The 15,150-nt window shown below is 43.7% G+C and overlaps 1 protein-coding gene across 16 annotated transcripts in view; it reads left to right on the top strand.

Moving 5' to 3' along the window:
• PXK (PX domain containing serine/threonine kinase like) overlaps nt 1–15,150 on the top strand; it is a 93,741-nt gene that overhangs the window by 71,408 nt on the left and 7,183 nt on the right. For 7 of the 16 annotated variants that reach the window (XM_024244406.3, XM_054551967.1, XM_024244412.3 and 4 more), the window contains exons 13-17: nt 33–81; nt 5,056–5,133; nt 5,666–5,752; nt 6,234–6,303; nt 9,045–9,107. In XM_024244406.3, coding sequence (XP_024100174.2) covers nt 33–81; nt 5,056–5,133; nt 5,666–5,752; nt 6,234–6,303; nt 9,045–9,107 — 347 coding nt within the window. Of the gene's footprint in view, nt 1–32; nt 82–5,055; nt 5,134–5,665; nt 5,753–6,233; nt 6,304–9,044; nt 9,108–9,858; nt 9,960–15,150 lie in introns of all 16 variants that reach the window. The other 9 variants (XM_024244407.3, XM_063722018.1, XM_054551968.2 and 6 more) reach the window with 4 other exon arrangements.

Below are 15,150 nucleotides of genomic sequence, written 5' to 3'. Positions count from 1 at the left end.
GAAAGATTTTTGTTTGTTTCTTTTCTTTACAGATTATTCAGCGATGTTTTACTAACCACTTCTGAAAAACCACAGTTTAAGGTAAAGACAATTATATCGTTTTTTGGTTTGTGACATAACTAAGTTGACTTTGAAAGTTAGCTGTATTTTTAGCCAAAAAAAGAAAAGATATATAATAGGGAAAATTTGGAAATAATCTAAATGTCCTACAATTAGGGGCTAGTTTAATAATTTATGGTACATCTATTTGATACTATAATTAAAAGTGAAATTGATAAAGACATTGTAGTAATATGGAAAATGATTTAGATTTGTGCTTAGGTATAAAAAAATAAGACAATGTGTAAAACAACATATCTATGTAGAAACAAGCCTGGAAGGAGGTCTTCTCCTGGGAAGCAGTGGTGGCATGTGTCATGGAAAGAGAATGGGCTTCAGAACCCAAAAAACCAGAATGATATCTTACTTTGTTCTTACAATATTAGCTGTTATCTACAGCAGGGTTTTTCAACCACGGTATTTGACGTTTTGGGCCAGATGATTCTTTGTTGTGAGGGCTGCCTGTGCATGGTAGGATGTGAAGCAGCATCCCTAACCTCACCGCTAGATGCCAACAATACTCCTTGACCCCTCTCCCGCACTGTGACAACCAAAAATGTCTCCTGGGGGGTGGTGTACAAATTGCTCCCAGTTGAGAGCTGCTGACCTATGGGCAAGCACTTAATCTTTGAGTCTGCATGTATTCATGTGTAAAATTGGTGAGTAATGCATGTCTGTTGTCATTAGACAACTGAGGTCATCTACGGAAGCTCCTTGTTCAGGCCATGGCTCTTGGCAGTGCTCACTGTGAGTGCGATTTGGGTGGGAGGATAAAAGGTAATTCTCTCGCTCCTTTCTATATTCCAAAAGAACATGTAATACTATTAGGATGAAAATAAATTTAGAAAACAAAAAAAAGAAAGAAAACCAAGGCAGGGTTAGAAGATTGTGTCAGTGAGAGAGGTGCTTTCCTCTGTTCTGTTTTGCCAGTTAGAGGAATTCTGACAATAATAGCTTCTTTGGATCTGAAGTAGGAGAGAAAAAACATTTAAATTTAATGTCTTCTTCACTGAAACATCTTAGGAAATTTCTTCAGCCTTGTCAATAAATATATTCTCCTCCAACCCTGACAGTTCGGCCTCTAGGATTCAGGAATTAGTACTAGACCTCGCTCTACCCCTAAGCCAGAGAGCCTATGCAGCAAAGATAGTATGATTTTAAAATCCAACATTAATTCTTGTATGTACACTGACTTTCTGGAAAGATATACAGGAGACTGGTAACGTTGGTTTCCTCCATGGAAGTAGGTGGGAGACTTCACTGTGTATGTGCCCTTTTATACCTTTGGGATTTTAAACCATGTGACTGTATTACCTACTTACAGCTTTTTTTTTTATTTGAAATTTTTACAGAATAATAAAGACAAAAAGCTCAACATGATCTGGGGGTCTTATCTTCCAGGATCGGACTCCTCATGGTTTAAAAAGCTAATAAATTAAGAAATGGCCCAGGCGCGGTGGCTCACGCCTGTAATCCCAACACTTTGGGAGGCTGAGGCAGGTGGATCATTTGAGGTCAGGAGTTCCAGACCAGCCTGGCCAACATGGCAAAACCCCGTCTCTACTAAAAATACAAAAATTAGCCAGGCTTAGTGGCAGGTGCCTGTAATCCCAGCTACTCAGGAGGCTGAAGCAGGAGAATTGCTTGGACCTGGGAGGCAGAGGTTGTAGTGAACTGAGAGCACACCACTGCACTCCAGCCTGGGCGACAGAGTGAGACTCTGTCTCCAAAAAAAAAAAAAAAGAGATGATGGAGGCAGAGGTTGCAGTGAGCTGAGATCACGCCAGTACACTCCAGCGTGGGGAACAGAGTGAGACTCTGTCTCAAACAAAAAAAAAAAAAAAAAAAAAAGAAATGATATGCTCAGAAACAAACTGGGCTGTTGTTAGGAATGTCTCCCAACAGGGAAAGCTGGGAAAGTTTAATCTTGTAAAATTCAGAACATAAATCTCTCACAAAGAAAATATCTCTGAAGTTATAAAATAATAACTGGTTGAATCTGTGTATGTTCCAATAAGCTTTATATAATTTTTTAAATATTTTTTTTTCTTTTGAGATGGAGTCTCGCTCTTGTCACCTGGGCTGGAGTACAATGGCATGATCTTGGCTCACTGCAACCTCCGCCTCCTGGGTTCAAGCAATTCTCCTGCTTCAGCCTCCCAAGCAGCCGGGATTATAAGCATGTGCCACCACGCCTGGCTAATTTTTGTGTTTTTAGTAGAGATGGGGTGATCCACCCATCTCAGCCTCCCAAAGTGCTGGGATTACAGGCATGAGCCACCGCACCTGGCCAATTTTTTTTAATTTTTAATTTTAATTTTTTTTTTTTTGAAGTAGGCGATTTTTTGTTGCCAGGCTGGAGTGCAGTGGTGCAATGACGGGGCTCAGTGCAGCCTCAATCTCCTGGGCTCAGGTAATCCTCCTGCCTCAGCCTGTTGAGTAGCTGGGACAACAGGCGCATACCACCACACCCTGCTAATTTTTTAATTTTTTCGTAGAGACAGGGTCTCACTATGTTGCCCAGGCTAGTCTTGAACTCTTGGCCCCAAGTGGCCTCCCGAAGTGCTGGGATTACAGGTGTGAGCCACTGTGCCTGACCTAATTTTTAAATTTTTAATTGTGATAAAAAATACAATATAAAATTTACTCTCTGAACCATTTTTAAGTGTACAGTTTAGTGGTGTTAACTATCTTCATATTGTTGTATAACAGATCTCTAGAGCTTACATCCTGAAACTCTATACCCATAGAATAATGACTCCCCATTTCTCCCTCCCTGCAGCTCCGGGCAATCACTATTCTACTTTGTTTCTGTGATCTTGACTACTCTAGAAACCTTATATAAGTATTTATCCTTTTGTGAATCATTTATTTCACTTAGCATAATGTCCTCAAGGTTCATCTATATTGTAGCATGTAACAAGATTTCCTTCTATTTTTAAGGCTGAGTAATATTCCATCGTATATATATGCCACACTTTTTTTATCCATTCATCTGTTGATGAACATTTAGGCTGCTTTTACCTCTTGTCTGTCATGAATAATGCTACAGTGAACATGGGTGTGCAAATATCTTCTTGAGATCCTGCTTTCGGTTCTTTTGGATATATACCCAGAAGTGGAATTCCTCATATGGTAGTTCCATTTTGTAGTTTTTTGAGGCACCTCCATACTGTTTTCCATAGCAGCTGTACTACTCTGCATTTCCACCAGCAGTGTACAAGGGTTTCAGTTTCTCCATATTCTCACCAACACTTATTTTATTATTTTAATAGTGGCTCTACTAATGGGTGTGAGGTGATGTCTCATTGTGGTTTTGATTTACATTTCTCTAATGACTGAAGACATGGAGTGTCTTTTCATATGTTTTTTGGACATTTGTATATTTTCTTTAGAGAAATGTCTATGTCTTTTGCCTCTTTTTATTTGGGTTACTTATATTTTGTTGTTGAGTTGTTGGAGTTCTTTTATATATTCTGGATATTAACCCCTTATCAGACCTATGATTTGCAAATATTATGTCCCATTCCTTGAGTTGTCTTTTTACTCCGTTCTTTGTTGCACCAATGTTTTATTTATTTATTTATTTATTTTTCTTTTTTTTTCTTTTGAAGACAGGGTCTTGCTCTGTTGCTTAGGCTGGGGTGCAGCAGCACAATCTCAGCTCACTGCAACCTCTGCCCTCCCAGGTTCAAGCGATTTTCCTGCCTCAGCCTCCCAAGTAGATTACAGGTGTGCACCACCACACCTGGCTAATTTTTGTATCTTTAGTAGAGATGGGGTTTTGCCATGTTGGCCAGGCTGATCTTGAACTTCTGACCTCAAGTGATCCACCCACCTCAGCCTTCCTAAGTATTGGGATTACAGGCATGAGCCACCATGCCCGGCTGCACCAAAGTTTTAAATTTTGATGAAGTTTAATTTTTTTTCTTTTATTGCCTGTGCTTTTGGTGTCATATCCAAGAAATCACTGCCAAATCCAGTGTCAATGAAGCTTTTCCCCTGTGTCTTTTCTTTTAGGAGTTTTATAGTTTTAGGTCTTACATTTAGGTTTTGAATCCATTTTGAGTTAATTTTTGTTTATGGTGTAAGGTAAGGGTCCAACTTCATTCTTTTGTATGTGGATATCCAATTTTCCCAGCACCGTTATTGAATACACTGTCCTTTCCCCCATTGTATGTTCTTGGAACCCTTGTCAAAGATTATTTGACCATATCCACAAGCATTTATTTCTGGGCTCTCTCTTCTTTTCCATTGGTCTATGTATCTGCCTGCATGTCAGTACCACACTGTTTTAATTACTATAGCTACGTAATAGGTTTCAAAATCAGGAAATGTGAGGCCTTCAACTTTGTTTTTCTTTTTCAGATTGTTTTGGCAATTTACAGCCCTTGAAAATTACTTGAATTACTTGAAACATATCATGTTTATTTATGTTTTAGTTTATGTGTTCATTGCTAAAAAATGCTAGAGAAGTGAGTGTGTTAGGGATACCAAAGGTGGCTGGGGTAGGATTTGAATGGACAGCTTTAACTGATTTTATTCCAAATGACCTTTTTTTTTTTTTTTTTTTGAGACGGAGTCTCACTCTGTCACCCAGGCTGGAGTGCAGTGGTGTGATCTCGGCTCATTGCCAGCTCCACCTCCCGGGTTCACACCATTCTCCTGCCTCAGCCTCCTGAGTAGCTGGGACTACAGGTGCCTGCCACCATGCCTGGCTAATTTTTTGTATTTTTAGTAGAGACGGGGTTTCACCGTGTTAGCCAGGATGGTCTCCATCTCCTGACTTCGTGATCCGCCCGCCTTGGCCTCTGAAAGTGCTGGGATTACAGGCGTGAGCCACCGTGCCCGGCCGAAATGACTCTTGATAACCACCTGCTCCTTCATTTACTCCAGGACTTGGAAGTATCTCCAGTCACCTTTTTCAATGGATGATGTACTTTTCTCTCCTTTCAGATCCCTACAAAGTTAAAAGAGGCATTGAGAATTGCCAAAGAATGTATAGAGAAGAGACTAATTGAAGAACAGAAACAGGTAAATTGATAACGGTTCCTCTTTGCCTTTTAGTGTCCCCATCTTCTGCCATGGTTTTTATAGTGATTGACATTTGACTGTTCACTCCACAAATATTTTAAGCATACTTACTCTCAGCCAGCCTTTAGGCTAAATGCTGCCCCGCGGAGCTGAATACTTGACAGTCCTGCCCTCAGTCCTGCTTAGTCTATGTGGGAAACAAACATGTCCAGGAAGGGCAGTCTGGGTTTCTGATCAGAGCATGCCGGCCGGTGGTAGTTGGGGGCATGCATGGTCCATGCTGTCTCACCACATTCTTCTTCTGTAAAAGAGGGAAAGGCAGGAAGGCATTAGCAGCATGAGAAAGGTCCTATTCCTCTGGCATACTCCTCTACCTGGCATCCAGACCCGAACCAGGAGGTAGACAGCTTGAGCAAGGAAAGATTTTTTTTTTTATCCCAATAAAATGTGGTTTGCCAAAACATGTTGGAGAAGATTTTCATTAGGAAGCTGCCTTATGTGGGATATGCTTACATCTTATGGTCTCTTAAAGATTCACCAGCATCGAAGACTGACAAGAGCTCAGTCCCACCATGGATCTGAGGAGGAAAGAAAAAAAAGAAAGATTTTAGCTCGAAAGGTAAGCCTGGTGTCTCTCTGCATTCCCTCTATGGGTTCTTGAGTACATGTGAAGAAAGTTCTAGGTTAATGGTGCCCATTTAATGACAGATGCTGTGCTATATCTCCTTGAAAGCTAAAACTATTTCCAGATGACTGGGGTGCAGCTTTTCTTGGAAAAAAAAAAAAAAAAAAAAGAGCCATATGATAATCAGCAGAGAAATGGCCCATGTAGTTTCCTAGCTTGCTGGGCAGATTATGGCATAATATAATCGGAGGAAACGATTGGCCTGAGATAGTAAAGTCAGCATTTTTTGTTTTATTTCCCCCTTTAGTTTTGGCTGTGACATCTTCACTGTATTAAGTTATGGGACTGAATATTACCTTGTCTGTAGCTAGTTTAATGGTATGCCTGGAAAATATTTTTATTCTAACTCCCAGCTTCACTGTGTTTATTCTTTGCTTTCCTCTCCCTCCCTCCCCCTTTTCTTTTATTCTTAAAGAAGTCAAAACGATCTGCTCTTGAAAATAGTGAAGAGCATTCAGCGAAGTACAACAACTCCAATAATTCAGGTAACTGGTTATAGATGGTAATGGGGCCCAGGACCCAGAGATCAGGATCAGGAGTCTCTAGTTGGTCAAGAGGTTTTGAGTTCTGCTGGCCAGAAACTGGGTAATGTAGTAATGACTACAGAGAACAAAATAACTCTGTCTCTAATGAAAGATTGCAACAGCATTCATAGGCTTACAGCACTCAAATGCTAGAAGAGACTTCTGAGGTAATTGGGTAGCTCACCTTCTTCATTGATGGCAGCACTTGATCAACTAAAGACACAGGAGCATTAGTCATGGAAGGAAAACAGACCTGACTTAAAATGTAAGGCCTCCTGTTTTTAGTAGAGCCTGCATGAACAGAAATGACCTTAAATCCTGCCCGCTGCTCTGGACCCCACGTGGTGGGAGGATGTGCCCTCCTGTGTGAATTAAGGAAAGGACTCGATGGTGTGTGGGGATGACAAGAAACTGAGATGGTACAAAGAGCACTGTCCTGAGTTGGCAGTCCTTGCTGCCACTCCCAGCTGCCCTTCACCCAGCTCTGCTGGCTTTGGGCCATAATGTCCCATCTTTGGAAATCAGAGCCAGATTGAATGATCCCTGGGGGCCTTCCAGTTTTTCTAGTTTATGAATCTGTGAAGTGGAGCCCACATAGAGAAGGGAAGGTGTCATCCTAGTTACCAAGCAGTTTTGGCTTAGCCCTGGAGGGCCATGGGAAGGGGAGATTTTGGGGTTGAGGAATACCTGCTTATACTTTTAGGCAGAGGAAGGACAGAGCAGAGAGGGGGAATTTGAAGATGCAAAAGAGACGGTGACTGACAGGGGCACCATGGTGGGTAGAAAGCCAAGGGGTTAGCATCCAAAGCCCAGCTATCAGTCTCAGCTTTGAGGAAACCCACGCATCTCTTCCTAGCGGTAGGATTTGGTGGGGGCAGGTGAAGAGGTAGAGATGTTTAGAAGGGAGGAAATTGGGGGTATTCACAGGTCATGCCTCAGTCTTCTCAGTGAAGTCAGGGAGGAGAATGTCTGCCTGGGGCGGGAGGAGAAAAGTGTACAGGATGATTAGGCTGCAGCCCAGAGGGCTGCATGAGCCACAGCTGGAGAATGCAAGTGGCGTGGCCAGAGCTGGAGATTGGCAGCCCTGAATAGAGAAAGCCCATAAACTCCAGAAGGAGAGTGAGAGTCACATTGACACCACTGCAGAGTCCAGACTGGAGAAGGGCTCAGGAAGAGCTGCAAAGGAGAGGAAGGAGGGGTGGTCCCAATGAGGACCAGCGCAGGCTCCTCGGAGGTGAATGCTGTTGTGGCTGGCGGGTAATTTCAGTTGGAAGCCTATGTTCGCCATGGTTGATGGGAGGGACATGGACCAGTCATGGTCATTATTATGCTGAGACTCATGATTCCAACCAGCAGTCATTCTGTCCAGTAGCTAATTTTTTATAGAGCAGAGAAAGCCCGACAGTGTGCTCTCTACCTTCTAAGACCCTGCCTGCCTGCAAAGCTGTGTCACATGCAGCCAGGTAGGACTCAAGGACTTCAGGATACCCCAGTGCCCTCAGGAGTTTAGGAAAATGAAGTAGCAGTTGATGGATATATACAGATAATTCCCAAACTTTACCAGAGTCAAGCAGTGAAGCTTCTCCCCATTAAAGTTCATTAGCACTACAAACAGTATAAAGACAGCATGCATTGAGTTTTACCTCCTTTTTCAGTAAAACACCCTCATATTTTATAGGAAACTGAGGGAATATTGCAAGTAGAAAAGCATTAAACTGGAGGGAGGTGTGGTTTAATCAGGACATTTCTCATGGCCAGTGTCCATGAGACACCAACAAGTCCTGTGGGTAGTGAGTGAAGTGATGGCTGGGGCCTTAACCACACCAGCTCTGGTGGCTTCTCAGGCATGTGATGGCAGCCCTCCCTTGGGGTGTGTGTGCCCATCAGCCCAGAAAGCACCTGACTAGGCAGATTTGGTTAACCTCTCCATAGGATCTCTATGTGTGTGGGGGGGGCTTTCTGTGTCCACAGAAAGGCTTATGTAGGAACCTCTGCTCATTGAGCTACTTCATGTCAGCTCAGGAAGATATTTTCTAGGGATCGCCAAGTAATGAGGAGATTCTGAGAACTTGGGAATATTTGAAATATAATAAGGTTACTAGATCCAGAAAAAGCATGCAACAGGTGAGATTCACATTGTTTTAATGTGAATAAGGACATTTACTTATTCTAGATAAGAAGAGGGCTGTGAAATCCATAAACTGAATAGACTGACCCCATCTAGTTGACTCTACCTGCTGATAAAATGGAACGTCTGCAGAACGTGTTACTGGGTGGATGCTGTGGGGAGTGCTCCCTTCCTTTGGAAGCCCCCAGCAGGCTGCTCTGCACCTGTCTGTCCGCTGTACCACTTGTGGCTTCTGTCATTTGTCATTACCCAGGAGTGGAGGTTGGGTCAGGAAAAGATACTGCAGCCAATTGCCTAAGCTGTTGATTGTGCAAAGTTTCAAACCAGGCAGGCCATGGGGAGCAGTGGGAGGCAAGGAGCTTTTAGTGGCTTGGGGAAGGAGGTGGACCTTGCACCAGATTAAAGCCTGTCATTGGGTCCAGTCTCTGAGTTTTTTGTCCCTCATCATCTTGTTTCACAAGGCTCACACACTAAGCCAAGTATAGATTCTCAGACAGCAGTGGGTCCCGGCCTGGGCCAAATTCCAAATGTCTTTTGTTGGTCCCCATGAGGGTTTCTCTGTGTTTTATCTTAGCAGGATCTGGGGCCAGCTCACCTCTCACGTCCCCGTCATCGCCAACTCCACCCTCTACATCAGGTTAGTGATGGAGTAAAGTGACATGCCACCTTCCTCTCCGCCAACAGGAGGAGCTGGCTGTGCCTCTTCCTGCCTTGGCCCAACAATTTCAGGGGTTAGATAGCAGCAGCTTTCTCAAGAGAGATCAGTGGGAGTGCAAATTAGCAGTGTCATTTGGGAGAGCTGAGGGGCTAGATTTCCAAGCTCGGCTTTCACAGGGAATGGACCAGTTTCAGGGCTACTAGCCACCCCCGGGCTCCAGCTTGCTGTCTTTGCTGAAAAGCTTCACGCAGAGCTTCTCAGATTGGAGCCTGTCTTGGTGCATGCTTAGCTGAAAACACAAATGCACTGTAGCCCAGGGGTCCCGTCCTGCCAGGCCTCTCTCTTCAGGGAGCCCATCCATAGGGTCAGTTTTGTCACAGAGCACAACTGGTAAGATGCCTAGGTGGAGGAGTGAAAGAGTCACTGCGTTTCTGATTTTCTGGCAATGATTTGACTCTGTTTTTTCTGTAATGTATGTAATTATCTGAATATTTTTCTGTTATTAGCCTTTGCTTCACTTTTGTAAATTAGATACTAGTTTTGATTGAAAAATGTAAAAAGAATTTATCTTGGAGACTGCTTATAAAAATAATCCCTAATTTTGTGGAGTAGCCCCATAATACTATCTTTCTTTTATTATTGAACCAAGATGTCTCTCCTAAAGTCTTTTGCAAGCCCAGTAAAAACAATTGGGACACCAGTATCTCCTTTTGCTTCTTAAACGAACCAGTTGTTCCAGATGTGCGAGGAGCTGCTTCTGCCACTCAGAGCTTGCCGGCTGTGCCTGGAAGAGTTCCTACAGCTGTGTGAAGGGAGAGTCATTGGCAGGGGGTTGGTATATGAGTTGATCCCATATTCATTATTAATAATACCTAACACAGCACCCAGGAGCTGCCAAGAGCATTCTTCAACTCCACTCAGATGCTTCTAACTGACCCTCCTAAGAAAATGAGAGCAAGAAAACACAAGGGGACTAGTGTGAATGACTTACTTCTGGCTGAGGGTGGTTACTGGTGCCTTACTGCTGAATGTTCTAGGGCCTGTTTTGGGTAGCAAAGTACCTGGTCCATGGGAGGATATTCTTGTCCTTACCTTACTTTGTCAGCAGATTTCCCAAGAAAGCCCCCAAATGTTGATCAAGACAGAAAATAGGCCTTTTTTGTCTTTTGTGGAGATAAATTGTTTAGGCTCATCAGAAATGTCTGGTGATCTACTGCCCGGACTATATTGAGCCATTTTCTAGAAGATAGGATATTAATTTAACACCACTTGGGCATATTAAGAAAATTGGAGAAAATTAATAGTGAGAATCCAGAAATCCTCCTTTAACAAGCAAGGCACTTGAGGCGTCTGTTTAAGGGTTCACAGCCCCTGTCTGTGTGGTTAGATCTGCCCCTGCTCAGTTGACTGCCCGTTCTTATCTCTAAATGCCTTTGGGAATTTACAATCTATTTGGACTTTTGGGGGGAATTCTCTAATTTATCTGTGTTTAAATGGGTGCTGTCTCATACAGTAGCAAGTTTGCATGAGATAAGGTAACTTTTAGAATGAGAGAAAAAAAGAGGAATCTTGTGTAATTAGAGTCAATGTTGGGAAAACTTGGAGGTGAGTGGGAGGGGCATTCCTGTGAATTTGATAGCACCCAGCCTGAAGGGGAGTCTTGAGGATTTAGAAGGAAAACACATGTGAGGCCCCAGCACAATGCCTGGCAGAGTGAGAGTGCCTGGCAGAGATGAGAGGTTCCCAGCAAATATTGGCTCCTCCTTTCTTTTATCTCCTTAATGTTTTGTTGATGAAATTGACTCAGCCTGCAATCTGACCTCTGCTGGGCATTTCCTGTAATGCAGCTCATGAGAATGGTATTTAGCATTTGCCTGGCAACCTAGCATTTCAGGTCCTACGCATTTCAACCCAAGGGAGTTTATTCATTCAAGATGTAGTCAAGGTGTATTTACTGAGAACCTATGGTTTGCTAAGGACTGTGCTTGGCCCTGGGTTACAGAAGTGGCAAGACAAGGCCCTAGCTCTCGTGGAGTCACATTTCCAGTGCCTCTCAGAAGCTCCAAAATGATAGACACTGTTTAGGAAAAACTCACACTCAAAAGTGTTTTTCCCTATTATGTCACTCAACACAATAATAATCAACACAGACAGACTTCTGTGACCAAATGTCAGGGTGTGGGGGAGTGGTTCTGTCCACCACCAAGTAAGCAATCAGTTTTGCTGTGGACACCAGCTGGGTGTCCTCCAATTCAATTCTGACACTATCTACCTGCAGATAGCGTCAGACCCCACAGGTTGGGGCTCAGTCCCCAAAACTACCTGCTCTTTCTGACACCATTTGTGAGGATGGGACTCCAGAACTTTTGACCAACCAGCTTCAAGTAGGAGTTCCCACAGCCCCCTCTTTAGTTTCTGTTAATTTGCTGGAGCAGCTCACAGAATGCAGGGAAACATGTTTACTGGTTTATTATAAAGGATGTTACAAAGGATACAGATGAAAAGATGCATAGGACAAGGTGTGGGGGAAGGAGCTTCCATGCCTTCCTTGGGCACATCACCCTTCAGGAACCTCCGCATGTTCAGCTGTCAGGAAGCTCTCCAAACCCTGCCCTCTTGGGCCTTTTATGGAGACGTCATCGGATAGGCATGATTGACAACCATATAGAAATGTTATTATACAACCCAATTTTGGTCTGCTCACCCAGTGCAATAAAATCAGATACCCACACCAAGGCTGTTGCAGTGATAGAAAGGAAGGCATTTATTGCAGAGTGCTGGGCAAGGAGGACCAGGCAGCAAAATGCTCAAAAATCTGACCTCCCAGATGGCTTACAGGCAAGGATTTTTAACGGTGGGGTAAATTTCAGGAAAACAGAAGCTACAGGCAAAATTATAAATCAGTACACCGAGGTTGCACATCGGTTTAAGCTTAAAAGGGCAGGACATCTTGGGGGTAGGGGGTGCTCACAGGTAGATTCAGAGATCTGACTTGCAGTTGATCTTAGTTGCAGAAGCTCTAAGAATTTTGGGGTCAGTAGAAAAATGCTAACTTGCTAGGGGGAGTGACTTTCTCCAAGCCTCTCAGGAAGAAACTTAGAACAAAGGACGGTGGGATCGATAATAGGTACAGTTTAGTCTTCTTTTCCTCCTGATCTGGGATCTTTGTGGTGAGGGTCTTCAGTGGGGGCCTGAGCCTTTGAAAGACAACTCAGGGACATATGTTAAGATCTTATCTTTAGTTTCTATAAGGCAAGGGAACTTCTCTGGAGCTTTAACTTCCTTGGCTATTGTTCTTAAGCCACTTATTACCTTCTTGTTTACCAAGTTACTTAATTACTTCTAGGGCTAGCTGGATGCCTGGAATTTTTCTTAAAAAACATTTGGATTTTCCCTTATTTCCATGCCTTGAGGTTTACAGGTCCCTAAAAGTTGGGGGCGGTCCCAGTTCCATCTCAGTGTGATTGGACAAAAAGGGTATGATCTAACCCCAGCAAGGCCCGTTTGTTCAGATTCTGCTTGGCCTCTCTCTACAGCTTTCCATCTTCTAGAGTATGGGGCGTGTGTAGGAGATGCTTGGCAAATCTTTGATTTACATAGGCTTGCTCTGCCTTCAAGGCCTCTGCAGAGTGAGAGCAGGACTCTGAGCTTAGGGATTACACCATTTTTGTTTTTGAGACAGTGTCTCGGTCTGTCGCCCAGGATGGAATGCAGTCGTGCGATCTCGGCTCACTGCAACTTCTGCCTCCTGGGTTCAAGCGATTTTTATGCCTCAGCCTCCCAAGTAGCTGGGATTATAGGCACTCACCACCACGCCTGGCTAATTTTTTTGTATTTTTGATAGAGATGGGGTTTCACTACGTTGGCCAGGCTGGTCTTGAACTCCTGACCTCAAAGTGATCCACCTGCCTCGGCCCCCAAAGTGCTGGGATTACAGGCTTGACCCACTGTGCCCGGCCAGGATTGCAACTTTTGGCTGGCCAGCCCATGCTTAGGCTGTTCTTCCTTGCAGAACTGGAGGTCAGCCTTCTCCTGGGCTCAAGTGATCCTCCTGCCTCAGCCTTCTGAGAGGCTGGGACTATAGGCGTGCACCCCCACATCCAGCTAATTTTTAAATTTTTTGTAGAGACAGGGGTCTCACCATGTTGCCCAGGCTGGTCTCAAACTCCTGGGCACAAGCACTCCTCTCACCTGAGCCTCCCAAATTGCTGGGATTATAGATGTGAGCCACAGCACCTGGCCTCACAGTTCTTTCTAATCAAGCACACTCTAAATCCTAAATCCACTGTGAACTCTGGCCTTTGGCAGTTTGCTCAGCAATAGATCAGCAGCAATAGATCAGCAGCAATAGATCAGCTTAGGTAAGTTGAATTCAGCAGCAGTGCCTTTCTTCCCGAAAGCATCGGTTGTAAGCACATTTATGGCAGCTAAAGGTGGTTTTAATCTCAGTTTCTAAGTGAAGGGGTCTTACCCTTATGAGCCCCTTCCAGCAATTGTGTAAGGGCTGGGGCCCCTGCCTTTTCTTATCGTAGGTTCTTCTCTGGGGGCTCCTTCTTGAGGTCCTTACCAAGCTGATGGGAGAAATATCCTTTCTTTAAGTCTGCTGGCAGTTCCATTGGGTGGGGTGGGATTCTCTAATACTCTTTTGCTGAGACCCTTGTTTTTTCAGTAAGAACATTCCTAGCACTGTCTTTTCTGCAAAAGGTTGTTTTCTGCCTCAGGAAGGTCACTTTTTCCAGGACTTTAAAATTCTTTATCCTGGTTTATTTCATGGTAATATCACCAACTAGTATTTGTACTCTATTCATAGAACTGATTGGTTTTAAAGGTCCCAATTTACACACACACAAATATTCCCTCCCACCCTGCTTTGGGATTAGACAGGCCTGTTGCCTTGCTATCTATTTTTTTGAGACAGGGTCTCTCTCTGTCACCTTGGCTGGAATGCAGTGGTGCAATCACGGCTCACTGCAGCCTTAACCTCCCACCTCAGCCTCCCGAGTGGGACTACAGGCGTGCACCACCACCCTTGGCTAATTTTTGTATTTTTTTGTAGAGACGGGTTTTGCCATGTTGCCCAGGCTAGTCTTGAGCTCTGGGGCTCAAGTGATCCGCCTGCCTTGGCCTCCCATAATGGTGGGATTACAGGCATGAGCCACCCACACCCAACCCTTTTTTTAAAAAATGGGTTTGTAAAAGAGTATTTTGGGAAAGCTAAGTAAGCAGAGGACCCTAAATTGTTATTTAAAATAATTATATCTAATATATTTGAAGCACTTATTTTGTGCCAGGCACTGTTGCTTTATAGTCATTTGTTTCAGTTAATCATCGTGAATACCTTCTTATCCAGTGTGAGTGGACTCCAGCTTAGCTCCATTTTACAGTTGAAGAAACTTACAGTCTAGTAGGATTAAGAGACTTTGACCAAGGTCACACAAGTTAAGGCGGTGCTAGAGCCAGGCGTGTAACTTGTTCTTTGTTCATTTACCCCATTGATGTATTGAGTGCCTGCTTTCTTCAGGGTGTGCTGCAGGGCCTGTGCTCTTAAATACTATGGTTGGCTGGTGTGCAAAGAACCCTGAATATTGAGTCAGTAAACCAGGGCTTGAGTCCTAGCTCTGCCACATTCCCGCTATGACCTTGGACAAATAATTTCTGTTCTTTGAGGCCGTCTTTTAAAAGAAGTCTCACTCTTTATTAGATAGATGGCATACATGGCGAGGCTTTATAAGCAGTAAAGCACTATCAGGTATAAACTATGAATGTCTTGCAATCAGATAATTCTAGCTGTTCTTGCTTGTAGTTTATGTTTTAAGCAATAATTTTGAGGTGAGAGAGCTGGCAGTTTGTAGAAAACCCAGTTTGCAAGAATGAGTGGAGAAAAAGGGAAGTTTCAAATCTGCAGAGGAAGAGGTGTGGGAGCCCGCCCTCCGAAGGTTTGCTTAAAATTCAACTCGCAAAACAGATTAATAAGAGAAAAGGCATACAAGTTTATTTAATGTGTATACACAGAAGCCTGCAG

The sequence above is a fragment of the Pongo abelii genome, chromosome 2 (assembly GCF_028885655.2).
Source record: "Pongo abelii isolate AG06213 chromosome 2, NHGRI_mPonAbe1-v2.0_pri, whole genome shotgun sequence".
NCBI classification, from domain to species: Eukaryota; Metazoa; Chordata; class Mammalia; order Primates; family Hominidae; genus Pongo; species Pongo abelii.
The sequence above is the reverse complement of the archived record's forward strand: the minus strand, read 5'-3'. Positions and strand labels throughout refer to the sequence as shown.